Raw genomic sequence first — 14956 nt, forward strand, 5'->3', positions numbered from 1 at the left:
GGTCACGAGCAGTTGTCCAAGCATTTCACTACATATCGTACTGTGTATGACTGTGTACGTGACAAATAAAATTTGAATTTGAATTTGAATGTACTGCTGCATGGGCTGGGCTGTTACATCCTAAGGTTTTAAAAACTGAGCTTAAATAAATGATTAGCGGTAATAAAAGCCGAGGGAGGTCAACAGTGATCACTGACTGTTTTAGGAGCTTTTTGAGATTAAATAGAAGAAAATACAAAACATTAAACATGTTAACAACACAAAAGCCATATTAAACGCAGACTACTTTAGGCCCGGAAGTAGGATTCGTCACGACAGCACTTAACAATCGGATAGAAGAAGAAAACCGTGCGTCGGTAAAATAGTTCCCTCTTCATTTCAAAACATAGAGCAAAGTCAGGTAAGAGCTACCAACAGTTTTTAATCACTTGCATCTATATGAGCACAGTATTTTTCCATTTTATTCTATTAGCCAGCATACTGCACAGAGTACTATCATTGGTGGCTAACCTAAATCCCAGCTTAGTGAGTAGAGACCGTATATAGACGCGTCATATTGAGCTTCCTGCTAGCTTAGCTTAGCACCTTAGCGTAGTTTGTTATGAGGTGTTTCGTTGCTGTGGATGGTTTTGTTTGCTTGCGCTACAACACTACCCCAAAACTATTTAATGAACAACGTGAATAAGTGAAAAGACGTATTCCGAGGGTTTGTGATCATGTGAAATACTTGAAGGTGGGAACAGAGGAGAATGGACGCCCTTGCACACATGCTTTCGGACCCTCTTGATCCAAAAGAAGAGAACGATGAGCAAATCACCGAGGAGTGCATGCTGGGGAACTGCAGAGTGAGCCTTCCAGAGGACCTCCTGGAGGACGTGAGTTGTTTGGCATTTAGTTGCGAAATTATCCTCTTTTCTGCTGTTTCACGGTTCATATTTTGCTTCACATATCTTCATATGTTGCTGTTCACTTCTTTTTACGACAGCCTGAAATTTTCTTCTCTGTGCTGAGTGAAGGCACTTGGCGTGAAGTACTGACAGATTCCCAGCGGCAGCACCTTCGTCAGTTTCTGCCGCAGTTTCCTGAGAACAATAGTGTGGAGCAGGACAGTACCATCAGTGACCTATTCAATAATAAAAATTTTAACTTTGGGAACCCCCTTCATCTTGCACAAAAACTATTCAGAGGTGCTTACCACTTTACTTTACTGCTGAGAAGAGTGAATGATGCTGAATTGATTTTTGAAGCAGTTACTCATCACATCTCTTGTTATCCCAACCCAGATGGTTACTTCAATCCTGAGGTGGTCAAGTACAGACAACTGTGTGCCAAGTCCCAGAGGAAACGACAGGTGCACTGCCTTCAGCAGTATTACCACAGGCTGCTGAAGCAGATCCTCGTCTCCAGAAAGGTATTTGTGTTTTTTAAGTTTGTGGAAGATTGCGCACAGCCTCTTAGCTTCTGTCTGTGTCTGTGAGTTTTGATGTATTTCTTGTTGCAGGAGCTGCTGGACTTTGCAGTACAAAATGGTCTGGACTTTCCACATAAAAGAAGGTTACCAACCAAAACCCATGCAGAAATGCGGGAGGCAAGGGTGACAAGAAGATTGAGTCGCATAATGAAGGAGGTCAAAGCTGAGTGTGGGGACAGCAATGCTTCATCTGATGATGATGGTTTGTCTGGTCTTGGATGAGTGTTTCTAATGCTAATTACATTCTTTTGTAATCTATGAAGCACTTCATTGACAGCTAACATGAATATGAAAAATTGAGAGGAAACTTAAACATACAGATTGATTGATACATCAATTTGAATCATCACAAGACTGACCATACCAGTTCCTTTGGATGCCTTCCAGATATATCACCATGGACTCCGGCACCTCAGTCACCCTCTTCTCCAACACCCACGGTCTCAGTCAGAGTACTACCAAGCCTCTCCACTCAAGACATGAAGAGTACTGGTACGTGATTTGTCGTGTACCCTGAATAATGTTACTGTGTTGTTTAAGCACAGGAAGTGTGTTTTTTTTTTTTTTTTTTTATACATAATTTGTTATCATTGTTATTATTATGATTATCATAACAGAAAAAATAGAACTTGGTGAGCAGGATTTGAAAGTCATGCTGCAGAATCATCGTGAGAAGAGGAAGCGACAACCGGTAAGTTGCAAGAGACGGAGACAAAACGCATGATTCTCATAAGGTTTGTTCACTATATCTTTAATGACTTTTTTTTAATTTTATTTATTTATTTTTTTTTATTCCTAGGACCATCCAGACTTGATAACCTCTGATATCCACCTTGGAGACATACTTTCAAGAGCAAACATGGGTCGTAAAGGGACTATGCGTGAGTAAATGTGTTTAAAATATCCACTTTTTAAATGTTTTAATGAAACATTAAAAAATTGATGACCGTTTTTGTTAGAAATCTACAAAGAGAACTCCAGAATTTTAAAAAAGCAACAAATAGGGGGTTAAAATTATATCGGAATAGAAGGCCTTAAATACTCATATACAGTCCACCTCAGCTTTCACAGCTTATGTCACAATGAAACACATGAGTTGTACCTCGAGCTTCAAGAAAGACTTATGTAATAGTGAACGTCTGGGGAGGTATACAAAAAAAGTAATGAAAACCTTTATGTCATCCATCTTTCTTAAAAGGGAGCGCATTGGTATGTGGAAACTTTGATACAGAATGTCAGTACTTTCAGATTACACTGTGACACTGATAATATTGTTTGTCTTTGTTTATTTCAATTGTCACAGCACTCTTCGATCTGTCTTTGCCTAAGAAGAAGATCAGAGATGAGAGAAGGAAGAAGAAAATGAGGACGATAAAAGTTGAATCTGAGGACACCTGTGACACTCTTGCACCTCCAGACACCCCATCAGCTCCACCAGCAAACATAATCAACTCCCTGCCAGATGCACCGTCTACCCCGCTAACCAACATTAAGGAGGAGTGAGTCTAGCAAATTGCTGGTGTCAAAATGTAACTGTATAGTCTGGCTAGATGATGGATCCTCTTCTTCTACTTATCAGTATTATTATTATTATTATTATTATTGCAGAGTTGTGGAGGAGTATCTAAGCAGTCCCGTTCCAGTTGAGGAAATAGTCGCCAGTTTTTTCAGTTTGCTGGAAAACATCTTGAGGACAGAAGGTCCTGCCAGTACTTCAGTGGTAAGCGCTAATTTCGGCCTGCATACATGTTTTAAATTTTGTAACATCCCTGTAGAGAATTTAACACCATTAATTTAATCCCTCAGTTGGAGGAGAAAGTTCAAATATGGCAGTCATCTCCAGCAAGTTCCATTAATGCATGGTTTTCTTCAGCCTCGTGCTGGTCTGACTTGGTTGTTCAAGCCCTGCAGTTTCTTGCAGGAGAGACTAAAGGTGAGTAGCAATGGTCACTCACACTAAAACAGTATTTTTTTTTTACCCCGTGTTGGAGTGGGAAGAAATATCCAAGTATTTACCTCTGCACTCTTCTGTTTGTAAATCAGATGGCATGATGGCACTTCCCAGTGGCTTTTCTCCATTTGTGGAATTTTCTGATGAATGTCAACAGTGGAGGTGGATCGGTAAGCACATTCAAACGCAGCAATACCTGGCCTGAAGTAGTGCTTGTTGTTGGTGGTCGTCAAAGGAGATTAACATTCACAATTTCTTTTAGGTCCCACTCAGGATACAGAGAAGGATTTGAGTGCACTGTGTCAGTTGTGGTTAGACTCCAAAGATTTCATTGTCAAGGTAAAAAAAAAATATATTACTACAAAAAATGCCGTGTGACTTGTACACTTGTGACATTGTACAGCTTGTACAATGCTGTACGTTAGTTGTGTTTTATCAGTTTTATCTCTGACAATATTTAAAAAGGCTTTTTATCTTCAACAGACAGAAAATGAAGAAACATTAGACATGACCTCTCCCACACCGAGACTGTAAGCTTCAGCAATTTATGATTTTTATTGCTAATTTCATGTTTTCTGCTTGTTTCTTGAATTATTGTGACATTAAAGTTATTCTTAAGAAGTGTAATACACGTATATGTAAGCTCCTAATTTTTTTTTTTTCCCCCTCTTCACACAGTTCAACTGATTATGTCGTGCGTCCCAGCACTGGAGATGAGAGACAAGTGTTTCAAGTCCAGGTTTGCTTTTGTGCTGCAACGTTTAAAGTGATCTGCACATCTGGCCTGACATACCCTCTCTGAAGTCCACATACTTTTTTTTTCTTTTTAATTATTAGGAGCAGCAACGGTACAACCAGCCACATAAGGCTTTCACGTTTAGGATGCATGGCTTTGAATCTGTGGTGGGTCCAGTTAAAGGAGTGTTCGATAAGGAGATGTCACTAAACAAAGCCAGGGAGCACACGCTGCTGCGCTCAGACCGACCACCATACGTCACCATTCTTTCTCTGGGTTAGAGCTTCTGTTTTACGTGGATTCCATTGATGTGGGGACTCACTGCTTTAGCAGCAAAGCCATTCGTATGACTTTTGCCTCTTTTCTTTTTTTCTAGTACGGGATGCAGCAGCCAGATTACCCAATGGGGAGGGAACGAGAGCAGAGATCTGTGAACTGCTGAAAGACTCACAGTTTCTTGCTCCAGATGTCACAAGTGCACAGGCATGAAAGAGTTTTCCCTTCTTTTTTTCCTCTTCATTAAGTTTTTTCTCTGTGTCCCTTATCATTTTTCATAATTACAGATGACTTCTTTGTTGTGTTTGATTATGAATTGACCACTTTTCAGAGACAGACACTGGCTTTAAGCTTTAGCCTTTTAGTGACATTTTCCGTGAGTAAGGAGCTTTGCTTTCCATTTAGGTGAATACAGTTGTCAGCGGGGCTCTGGATAGACTTCACTATGAGAAAGACCCCTGTGTCAAGTATGACATCGGCCGCAAACTGTGGATTTACCTGCACCGCAATCGCAGCCAGGAAGAGTTTGGTAAGCCACAAAGCTTATTTCAAAATATTTCTGGTTTATGGAGCTGCCTTAAAGAACAGTGTCTTGTTTTTACTCAACATCAGGATACAGTACTCTGCTCTGTATGAAGGACATTATCAGAAGACATTAGGAGCCTACTAAAATCTGACCCTTTCTTGCACAATATCTTACTTGTTTGGTTTGCTGGCTCTTGGCCCTGTCCACGTCTCCATGAGGTGTTACAGATTAACTCTAATTATCGCTTTTATTGCACTTGTTGTCCTCAACTCAACTAACATTAACTGGTTTATTTCCTGCTTGATTCTGCTCCTGTTGTGTGCGTGAGTCATGGCACATTTAACATTAGCATCAAGCAAAATGAACTACCTTTATCATCTCTTTCCATGTGAAGAAAAGACATTTCATTTGTAAAAGCCTCTTTAGCTCTGTTAGATACAGAAAATGACTTAATCACTGAGCAGTGGAGGGAAAAAAACTTATTCTTTGGTTTATTTGTCCTATCCAGAGAGGATCCACCAGGCTCAAGCTGCAGCTGCAAAAGCAAGAAAAGCTCTACAGCAAAAACCGAAACCAGCAGCTAAACCTGTAAGTCCACAGGAAAAAAAACAAACACCCAACAGCATTTACTGGGGGAAATAACCATTTACCAATTATTGTTTTGATTAATCTTTGTTTTTATGGTTTAGAAGTCTGGAAGCAAAGATGGAGGCAACAAAACTGGATTTTTGGAAGCAGGACAGGATATAGGTTCTAATCCCATGTCACCAATCCCGACGACACCCACTCCGAACACACCTGGAACCCCCAAATCACCCTTACCCTCCACAGTCACCACACCAACAAAAACCAGAGTCCCAGATACAATCAAAACCAGCCCAGGGTCAGTGTGCCATATTTTTTTTTTTTTTTCTTATTTATATTGTCTAGAACATACGTTTTGATTCATTTGTGCAATTTCAAATCAACTCTTGTCTGTTGCTTCTGCTCCCTCTTGTACGCCTAGTGTTCTTCTTGTGTCCCCTCCATCGTTGCCCCAGCTGGGAACTATTTTGCCCACAAGTCAGGCTTGTCCACCAGCTTCACAGCCAGTTACATCCCACGCAGCTCGTATAGTGAGTCACCTGACGGCAGGTTCTCTTCCACAAGTACGAGTCGTTCCTGCTCAGCCTGGCCTGGGGTCATCGGCAGGAAGTCAGCAAGCCACACTGGTACATCAGACCCCTCACCAGATCCGGATGCCAGTGTCAGTGTCTGCTAAAGGAATTTCACAGGTACCAAAAACAACTAGTAATTTTTAAAAGATGGATGGATGGTTGTTGGAAATGTACAATTAATTCTGTCTGTGTTTGTTGTGTATGTCAACAGGCTGTGGTGTCTGTGCCTTTAAGAAGTCAACCTGCTAGCAGTCCAGTCCAGGTTCCAACTACATTGTCTGTGTCAGCTGTAACTGTGGCCAAACCTCAATCTGGATCACCTGGTAGCCCAGCTACCAACCCTGCTTCTCCAGCTGTGCTGCAAGGAGTCACCAGCCCAAACATCAAACAGGTTGAGCATTTTCTTTTAACTGTATATATTTGGGTATCTACTATCTGAAGGGCCCTTTAATAAAGACGACTACAGTGCAACAGTGGTGCATAGTTATTAACCGTATAGTAGAGATGTTCCCTTAAATGTCAGATGCTTACAGATATACACATGAATAAACAAATTTGACTCCTTACAATCTCAGCGCAACAACTATAGTTGAAATGTAGTTTAACTGAGTAGTATACAGGAAGAGGATGGTGACAGGAAAAAAATCCTTGAAGGCCGTTTACCATTTAATGATCCCGTGATTTATTATTTGTATAATTATCATTATAATAATTATTATTTGCAGGTGTCTATCACAGGACAACTGGGAGTAAAGTCTCCAGGAGCAGGAATTCCTATTACAGCTACAAACCTTCGCATCCAAGGCAAAGATGTCCTACGCCTCCCACCATCGTCCATAACCACAGATGCTAAAGGCCAAACAGTGCTGCGGATCACCCCAGACATGATGGCAACACTTGCCAAATCCCCAGTTACGACCGTCAAGCTCACTTCTGACTTTCTGGGCTCTGCCTCCACAGGCGGCAAGAGCATATCAGCCACTCTTCACGTGACACCACCCCATCCTTCACCTTCTTCGGTGTCCAGTGCTGCATCCTGTACTGGGGAAGTACAGACCACTAAAGCAGGACACGTTGCCTCGACCTTGTTAAAGGCTGCAGGAGACACGACCATTCGTTTGATGCCCACGTTGGCCGTCACTGTGGCCGACCAAAAATCTAGGACCTTCTCCACTGTGACTTCCCCAGACAAGACCGGCGCCACAATTCGGATAATGCCGGGCCTGGGTGTAATTCCACAGAAACCAGGTCAGACCATCACAATGACCACCACCACTGGCAGTAAACCTCTCACAGCAAGTACATGTGCTAACGTAGTGACCATGCCTGCCAGTGTTGTGGCCGGTGCTAAAGGGATCACAGTGGCTTCTGGAGCTTCGGGGTCACCTCTGACGCTAGGAACAGCTACAGCTACTGTGCGACAGGTCCCTACTACAGTTGTCACCACACAAACGGTTAGAGAAATATTCAGTGTTATTCATCACTATAACACACTGTTGAATCCAACAATGTTATCTACTGCATGTCTTAAGAAGGGTTTAAGTGTGAGAGTTAACCAAACAGCTTACAGTTACTGAAAAGATTATCCCAACTATGTGTAACTATCTGTTAAAACTAGAGATAGTTAATGTTTTAACGGGTTGGTAATTTATTGATTTACATGGTTTCCTCAAATGAAAACCAGGAACTGATAAGCAAGGAATGCATCCACCTGTTCCTCGCTTTCTTCAAACATACAGTCAGCTTGCATTCAGCAAGTCATTTCACTGCAGACTTTTGTTTTTCTTTAGTGATCTATAATAGGATATTCTCAATAATGGGAATTTTGAATTTTACCTTATTTAAATGATTGCTTTAAGTGTACTGTAAAACCATCAATAACAGGCCCAAACCATTCTGTTCTTTGAATACTGTAGGGGAAGTTACCCGCACGGATCACAGTCCCCCTGTCTGTCCTCAATCAGCCACTGAAGAGCAAGAGTGTTGTAACGACACCCATTGTGAAAGGAAGCCTGAACACAAAGTAAGGCTGCACAGATTTAGACTTTTCGCTTTCATTTTATTGTGAAGGTTAATGCTCTAAGATATAATTTTATTTCAGCAATTTGTGTGTTTTCTTGACATTATAACAGTAGAAGTGCACATTTTTGCAGTTGATCTATATTTATACATTTCTCTCTCCTGTGTGAGCAGTATTAGCAGCCTGGGCAGAAACATCATTCTCACCACCATGCCTGCTGGCACGAAGCTGATTGCAGGAAACAAACCTGTCAGTTTTGTCACAGCGCAACAGTTCCAACAGCTTCAGCAGCAAGGACAGGCCACACAGGTTTTTGTAGATGCTTTTCATTTTTAGCACATATAGTGATTTCATTTTATAGTTTCTGTTCAGATCAAACAAATACAGAGAATTATCTACCATCTTATACTCTTCAGGTTCGGATCCAGACAGTTCCAGCGCAGCAGGTTCAGCACATGGCTGCAGGCTCCCCAAAATCTGTTTCAACAGTCGTAGTCACAACAGCACCTTCACCAAAATGTACGCCTGATACTCCACCGGCTCCACAACAGTGATCTCATCCTGTCAGCCTACAATGACTCATAGATCAAGGATGCTATATATGTACCAGGATTGTTTGTTTTTGTCCAATATTTATCAGAGTTTTAGTTCAGTTTGCAAGTTAAAAAACATAAAAGCCAGAAACCTAATTCTTCCCTGAAAACCCTGCTGCCTTTCTTTTCTTTTTCTCCAAGTGTTACATGAAAATTCTGGTCATTTATTAACAAAATGTTACCTCCTGAATTTGTTTCTCCACATTGTTATAAACAAAATATATCATAAGAAAATTCAGCCTGTTTATAATCTTTCCGTAGAAATTCCAGGTGCAAGTTTGTGGGAAAACTGAAAAGTCTACATGGTCTCTTGATAACCTCAAACAACAACTTGTCCGATTGTATTAAAGTACTAATTCAGTTTAATATAAGCAAGTTGTGATTTGTTAATAAAATATTTCAATATGTTGCATTTTTTGTAAAAGCAGGCGATACACAATATGAATTGTCCTTTTTAATATTTACAAACATGATAATAGTTAATTCACATGGATTTCAATCTTATTTTCTTTAGACATTTTTTTTTAAAATAGATAAAATAGATCAAGATTTGAAAAATGAAATCAAAGAGCCATAAATATGCCTTCATTCTTCATCTGACTCTTGAAGCAAAGCTTTTTGAGAGGTCAATTCAGAGGATGTGTTACGCATTCCGATCTCTATGTCTCGTCCCCTTGCCGAGAATTGCACCACAGTCCTGTTGGAACAAACACAAGTGTACATGAAGATTATACAACTAACACTGTTATTGTTGCCTCCTGAAAGCTAATGAATTGTTAATGATAATTATTACCGAAGGACATTAAAATCTAATCAAAAGTTCCAAATGGAGATGAGGTTTAAACGGTATCAGTGCCTCTTAAGCCTAAACCTTTTTCTACCAACAATCGCAAGAGGGTCCATAGATGCAAGACATCACAGCAGTCAGTGTAAAATGTTACCCACCAATAACAGATAAAGAAGACAAGTAATGCAGATTAATACAGGTTACAAGTTACTTGTATTTATCCATCTCCTTAAGGGTTAACTACTAAAATAAGCTGCCACTAGCTGTTGGGTATTTATGAGAAATGTTGAATGTAAACAAAAACATGTTGCCTATATACACATCACCTCAAAAAGCAGGTTTGGATGTCAGAATTCAAAAAAGGTGGCTTTCACCAAGCTTACAAAATGTTCAGGAAGTGATTTATCATGAAGTTTACTTGTCCTTGAAACCGTCCCTGAAAACCTTTGCTTCAGCTATTCTGAAATGTCAAGTGAATAGTGATATCCCATTGAGGCACATTATGCTCTAATGAAAAGCCATTTCAGAGCAAAATATGCAGGCTAAACCCTGATCAAGTTGCATTTTACAGGGAATAATAACCCGAGTACATGTATCATAAATGCAGGTGCACATGTTGTTCTGCCATGTTGTGACAAGATTTTAATTGTACCTGTTTTGCTGAATCCCACTTGTTCTGTTTTCTAACCAAGTCTGTTCAAACTCTGTTATTACACTGATCTGGTTGTAAAATGTGTGCATGTAAAGGATGAGATACTTACAACCAAACTACAACTGCAGTGGAAGTGACTAAAAGCAGGGCCACAGCTAAATGCCAGCAGAAGCACATTGTGACGAACATGACGTTGGCGTGCTCGGTCAAGATCCATTCCACTCCACTTGGTGGGTAAAGTACGAATCCAATCTGAAATGACAAATGTGTGATGAAGAAGCCAACTACCTATTATCATTATAAGCAAATGAATAAAAAAATGTAAGTTGACAAAAAGTTTGCACAAAGAGCAAGATCTAAGGACAGTCCACACAGATGGCACCGAACTGGCCCTGATGTGTGCAGAAATTAATGAAATCTACTGCTTGTCTAGAAAATGTGATTAAACTATACAAGTAAATATTTTAAAAAGTGGTGTTGGTCCTCTAAGTGGTCTTTGTTTTAGTATTCAAGTGCCACGGCGATGCAGTGTTTAGCACAACGAGAAGGTTCCTGGTTTAATCCTCCTGGGGCATTTCTGTGTATAGCAGGCGATCGTGGCTCAAGAGTTGGGAGTTCGCCTTGTAATCGGAAGGTTGCCCGTTCGAGCCCCGGCTTGGACAGTCTCAGTCGTTGTGTCCTTGGGCAAGACACTTTACCCGTTGCCTACTGGTGGTGGTCAGAGGGCCCGGTGGCGCCAGTGTTCGGCAGCCTCGCCTCTGTCAGTGCGCCCCAGGGTGGCTGTGGCTACAATGTAGCTTGCCATCACCAGTGTGTGAATGTGTGTGTGAATGGGTGGATGACTGAATATGTAAAGCGCTTTGGGGTCCCTAGGGACTGGTAAAGCGCTATATAAATACAGGCCATTTACCATTCAGGCCATATATAGTTTGCTTGGTCTCCCTGCAGTCCAAAGACGTGCTTGTTAGGTTATTTGGTGATTGTAATTTGCCTGTCAGTGTTTGTGGTTGACTGTCTCTATGTGATGGACTGGCAGCCTGTATAGGGTGTATCCTGTCTCTCATCCTGTGTCAGATGGCTGAACTGGACGGGTGGATAGATGTTGCTGGGTGTATAAACGAGGTGTTCTGCATCAGGATCTCATTTGGCTAATCACCTGGTAGAACCACGAACCCTGTAGGATGAACATGCATGACCCGAACAGCTCTAAAATAATGTTGTCTCTTATGAACATCTCCAGCATGATGCTGGCTGAGCCTCCAAACACCGCCACCAGGAGCAGGGTGTGGATGTGGGCGTCCAGAAGAGGTCGACTGTGCACATGGTAGTAAAACAGAAACCCTGCGTGAAATAGAGTCAAACACAAAATGTAGCTCAAATACACGTTAGCCACCATGAATTATGGTGAAAAATATTGTGCAACTAAAACCTGGCTTTCTTACAGCTTACCTTCAACAAAAAGAGCTAACGAGAGACCAAAGCGGCCCACTCCTCTTGGCACCAGTTGGAATTTTGTACTTAAAATCAGAGCTATTCCAGAAATCCCAAAGAACAGATACATTGTGCTGTGCTGCCAGTTCATCAACTTAATCCACCCGCCGTCGTTGTAGAGATGAGCATGTGGCCCGTCCACCACAAACTGCTCAACCATAATACCTGTGACAGGACAGCATCAGCGAAATTAGAACAGGTGGACGCACACAACTGATGAATATATATTTACAGGAAAACTGACCAATAAAAGCAGCAAATATCTGGAACCCTCCTTCAATGTAGTCCAGTCTTTTAAAGATTGGCGGCAAAGTCTGTCGTCCTTTAGGCTGGTTTGTCCTCCAGTAGTGTTGGAGAACATATTTCACTGTTAGCCAGAAGCCATAGAGCAGGAAAAAAGAGCCAGGAATAGCGTGTCCTCCAAAGTTGGCCATTATCAGGCCTGAAAAAAGAAGAAATGCGCCTTAGTCATGTCATACATTGCTATACAAGTGTATTTGCCCCCTTCTTGGCTCAAGAGTTGGGAGTTCGCCTTGTAATCGGAAGGTTGCCCGTTCGAGCCCCGGCTCGGATAGTCTCAGTCGTTGTGTCCTTGGGCAAGACACTTCACTCGTTGCCTACTGGTGGTGGTCAGAGTGCCCGGTGGCGCCTCGCCTCTGTCAGTGCGCCCCAGGGTGGCTGTGGCTACAATGTAGCTTGCCATCACCAGTGTGTGAATGGGTGGATGACTGAACGTGTAAAGCGCTTTGGGGTCCTTAGGGACTAGTAAAGCGCTATACAAATACAGACCATTTACCATTCTTGATTTATTCATTTATTTATTTTTGCATATTCATCACACATGTTTCATATCAAACTAATTCTAATAGTAGACAAAGACACAATTCAGGTTTTACATGATGATTTAATTTATTAAGGGGGAAAAATAAGTTTACTTACCTGGACCTGTGTAAAAAGTAAATGCCCCTTAAACTTGATAACCGGTTGGATCAAAGTTAGGAGCAATTTGTTTTTGGATCACGGTCACTGAGTCTTTCACGTCACTGTGAGGAATTTTGGTCCACTCTCCTTTGCAGAATTGTTTTATTTCAGACACATTTGGGTGGGTTTCAAACACAAACAGTGCATCCCAAAGCATCTCAATCTGATTTAAGCCCAGATTTTGACTAGGCCACTGCAAAACCTTCATTCTGTTTTTTACTTTGGAGCCATAGACAGGTGGACTCGTGTTTCAGATCATTGTCATGCTTAAGTACACTTAAGCTTCAGGGCCTGACCTTCTGGTAGAGAACCGAATTCATGGTTACATCAAGTCTTCCAGGTCTTGAAGCAGCAAATCAGCCCCAGACCGTCGCAATACCACCACCACGTTTTTTTTTCTGTTCTTTTTAGGAATGCTGTGTTGATTTTATGCCAGATGTGAAGGGACTCAAACGTTCCAAAAAGTCAGTCCACACAGTAATTTCCCAAAAGCCTTGGAGATCATAAAGATGTTTCTTGGCAAATTTGAGACAAGCCTTTGTGTTCGTTTTGCTCAGCAGTGGATTTTTCCCCTCCTAAGGATGTCTCTTTCTTATTGCCGAATCATGAACTCTGACCTTAACTGAGGCAGGTGAGGCCTGCAGTTCTTTCCATGTTGTTCTTGCTCTTTTTGTGACCTCCTGGATGACTCATGAATGCACTCTTGGAGTAATTTTGGTAACACTGCTGGGAAGGTTAACCACTGTTTCAAGTTTACTCTATTTGTATATAATGGCTTTGACTGTGGTTCACTGGAATCCCAAAGCCTCAGAAATGACTTTCCAGACTGATGGATATCAATGACTCAGCTGTCTCTTTAGATTGCGTTGTTGTTTTTTGAGATCTTTTAACCTGCTTCACTTTGTCAGATAGGATCTACTTGAGCGGTTTCTTGATCTAACATGTCTCACAGGCCTGGGTGTGGCTAAAGAAATTGAAGTCAATAAATGTTGTAATTAAGACAATTCAGGATTTCACAAGGGGAGCAATTCCTCACACAGGGCCAGGTTGGGCTGCTTAGTTCCCCCCTTTCAATGAATGAAATCATCATTTTGTATTCACTCCAGTTATCTTTGACTAATATTAAAATTAGTTTGATGATCTAAAAAAAATAAGTGTGACAAATATCCAATATATTAATACACCAGGATGAATGCAAATATAGTATATACTAAATGCAGCGTTGAAAGTTCAAAGGTATTAGCTTTGAGGTTAAAGTGCAGGCTCTTAGTTCCGCTTTATTGAGATGATAAGAACCTGGCATTTAAGGGAACGAAATCCAAATAGATAGCAACGTTCACAAAGGGCTTTTTCAAAGCAGCTGGCATTACATAAAAACAAATACAGTGCTGGAAACTGCTGTCAATAGGGGGAAAGCAGCGATTAATTTATAACATATCCTGTCTGATTAGGGCGGAGCCTGCTGAGCGTGTTCTTTGGTCCGGATGACATTTGTTTTGCAAAACTGAAATTCAAATGAAAGAGGGTTTTTTGACAGAAAACGTGCTGCCTTTCAAATCAGAAAAAACAAACAGTATTAAAAGTTTAACAAGTAATACTTTAACGAATAACTGAAGTCACTAAGAAAATGGGAAAGCGCAATTATATTGTTTTAACTTAAATTCTGCCGCTGACTCATTAAAGTGAAATCTAAAATCAGACGCAGTGAACATGTAACACGGGCTTTTTTCCACTGCTCAAAAGGAAGTCGGTGGTTTATAACAGACCTTAAAACTTCTTCCCCCTGCTTTTAATGTTAGTATTGGAGACACGGGTATGTTTAAAATCCGCGTGTTCGGTTAGTCAGACAAGTTTTTCCTGATCAGCCCTGCCTGGCGTGATGTTACTGAACACTTTTCACACATTGTCCAACATTTCCAACACTGTCGACGTGTATGGAGGCAGATAGCTGATTTCACCGTCTCAGAGCTAAGTCCAAATAATGTTTCGACACAATAAATACGCGTTTATCTAAAGTCCAGTTAGCCTGTGGCACATCAGCATCTGTACCGAGGTAAATCTTCAACTGAGTACATGCTTGATAAAATCAACATACCTTAATCTCTGCGGCTAATCCCCAAATGCAACAAATTAATGTCGGCAAACCGCCTTGAATGACAGCTCCCTGCTGTTTGGAGACCTGTGCACACCTGCTCCCTGCACCTCTAACCTGCACTGACGGATCACACATAGCCCCACCCCTAGTTTGCATAAGTTTCAGTGACCAAGTGACATCTCCCTGAGAAACGGGCAGAAAAACAGAGGCTGTTTAAAGA

General features: G+C 41.2%; 2 protein-coding genes across 3 annotated transcripts; one reads left to right on the plus strand and one right to left on the minus strand.

Annotated features, from left to right (window-relative positions):
* Positions 1-309: 309 nt before the first annotated feature.
* nfrkb (nuclear factor related to kappaB binding protein) lies at positions 310-9096 on the plus strand. 2 transcript variants are annotated; one of them, XM_026183117.1, is made up of 26 exons: positions 310-400; positions 734-875; positions 986-1187; positions 1284-1411; positions 1502-1673; positions 1859-1963; positions 2089-2162; positions 2271-2352; positions 2775-2970; positions 3080-3191; positions 3278-3404; positions 3515-3592; positions 3685-3761; positions 3906-3952; positions 4101-4161; positions 4260-4434; positions 4535-4641; positions 4840-4963; positions 5469-5548; positions 5650-5843; positions 5967-6234; positions 6329-6508; positions 6843-7571; positions 8034-8140; positions 8311-8446; positions 8554-9096. In XM_026183117.1, the coding sequence occupies exons 2-26, from the start codon at positions 750-752 to the stop codon at positions 8689-8691; spliced, it is 3825 nt and encodes a 1274-aa protein (XP_026038902.1). In that variant the 5' UTR covers positions 310-400; positions 734-749; the 3' UTR covers positions 8692-9096. The 2 variants fall into 2 exon arrangements, with proteins under 2 accessions (XP_026038902.1, XP_026038903.1); XM_026183118.1 differs by having other exon boundaries at positions 5653-5843.
* Positions 9097-9171: 75 nt separating this feature from the next.
* On the minus strand, positions 9172-14932 carry tmem45b (transmembrane protein 45B). The gene is made up of 6 exons (XM_026183119.1): positions 14737-14932; positions 11905-12102; positions 11619-11825; positions 11326-11510; positions 10279-10421; positions 9172-9427 (listed from the first exon to the last, which is right to left on the minus strand). The coding sequence occupies exons 2-6, from the start codon at positions 12092-12094 to the stop codon at positions 9316-9318; spliced, it is 837 nt and encodes a 278-aa protein (XP_026038904.1). The 5' UTR covers positions 12095-12102; positions 14737-14932; the 3' UTR covers positions 9172-9315.
* Between the last annotated feature and the right edge of the window lie 24 nt (positions 14933-14956).

Source organism: Astatotilapia calliptera, chromosome 10 (genome assembly GCF_900246225.1).
Source record: "Astatotilapia calliptera chromosome 10, fAstCal1.2, whole genome shotgun sequence".
In the NCBI taxonomy this organism is placed as follows: domain Eukaryota; kingdom Metazoa; phylum Chordata; class Actinopteri; order Cichliformes; family Cichlidae; genus Astatotilapia; species Astatotilapia calliptera.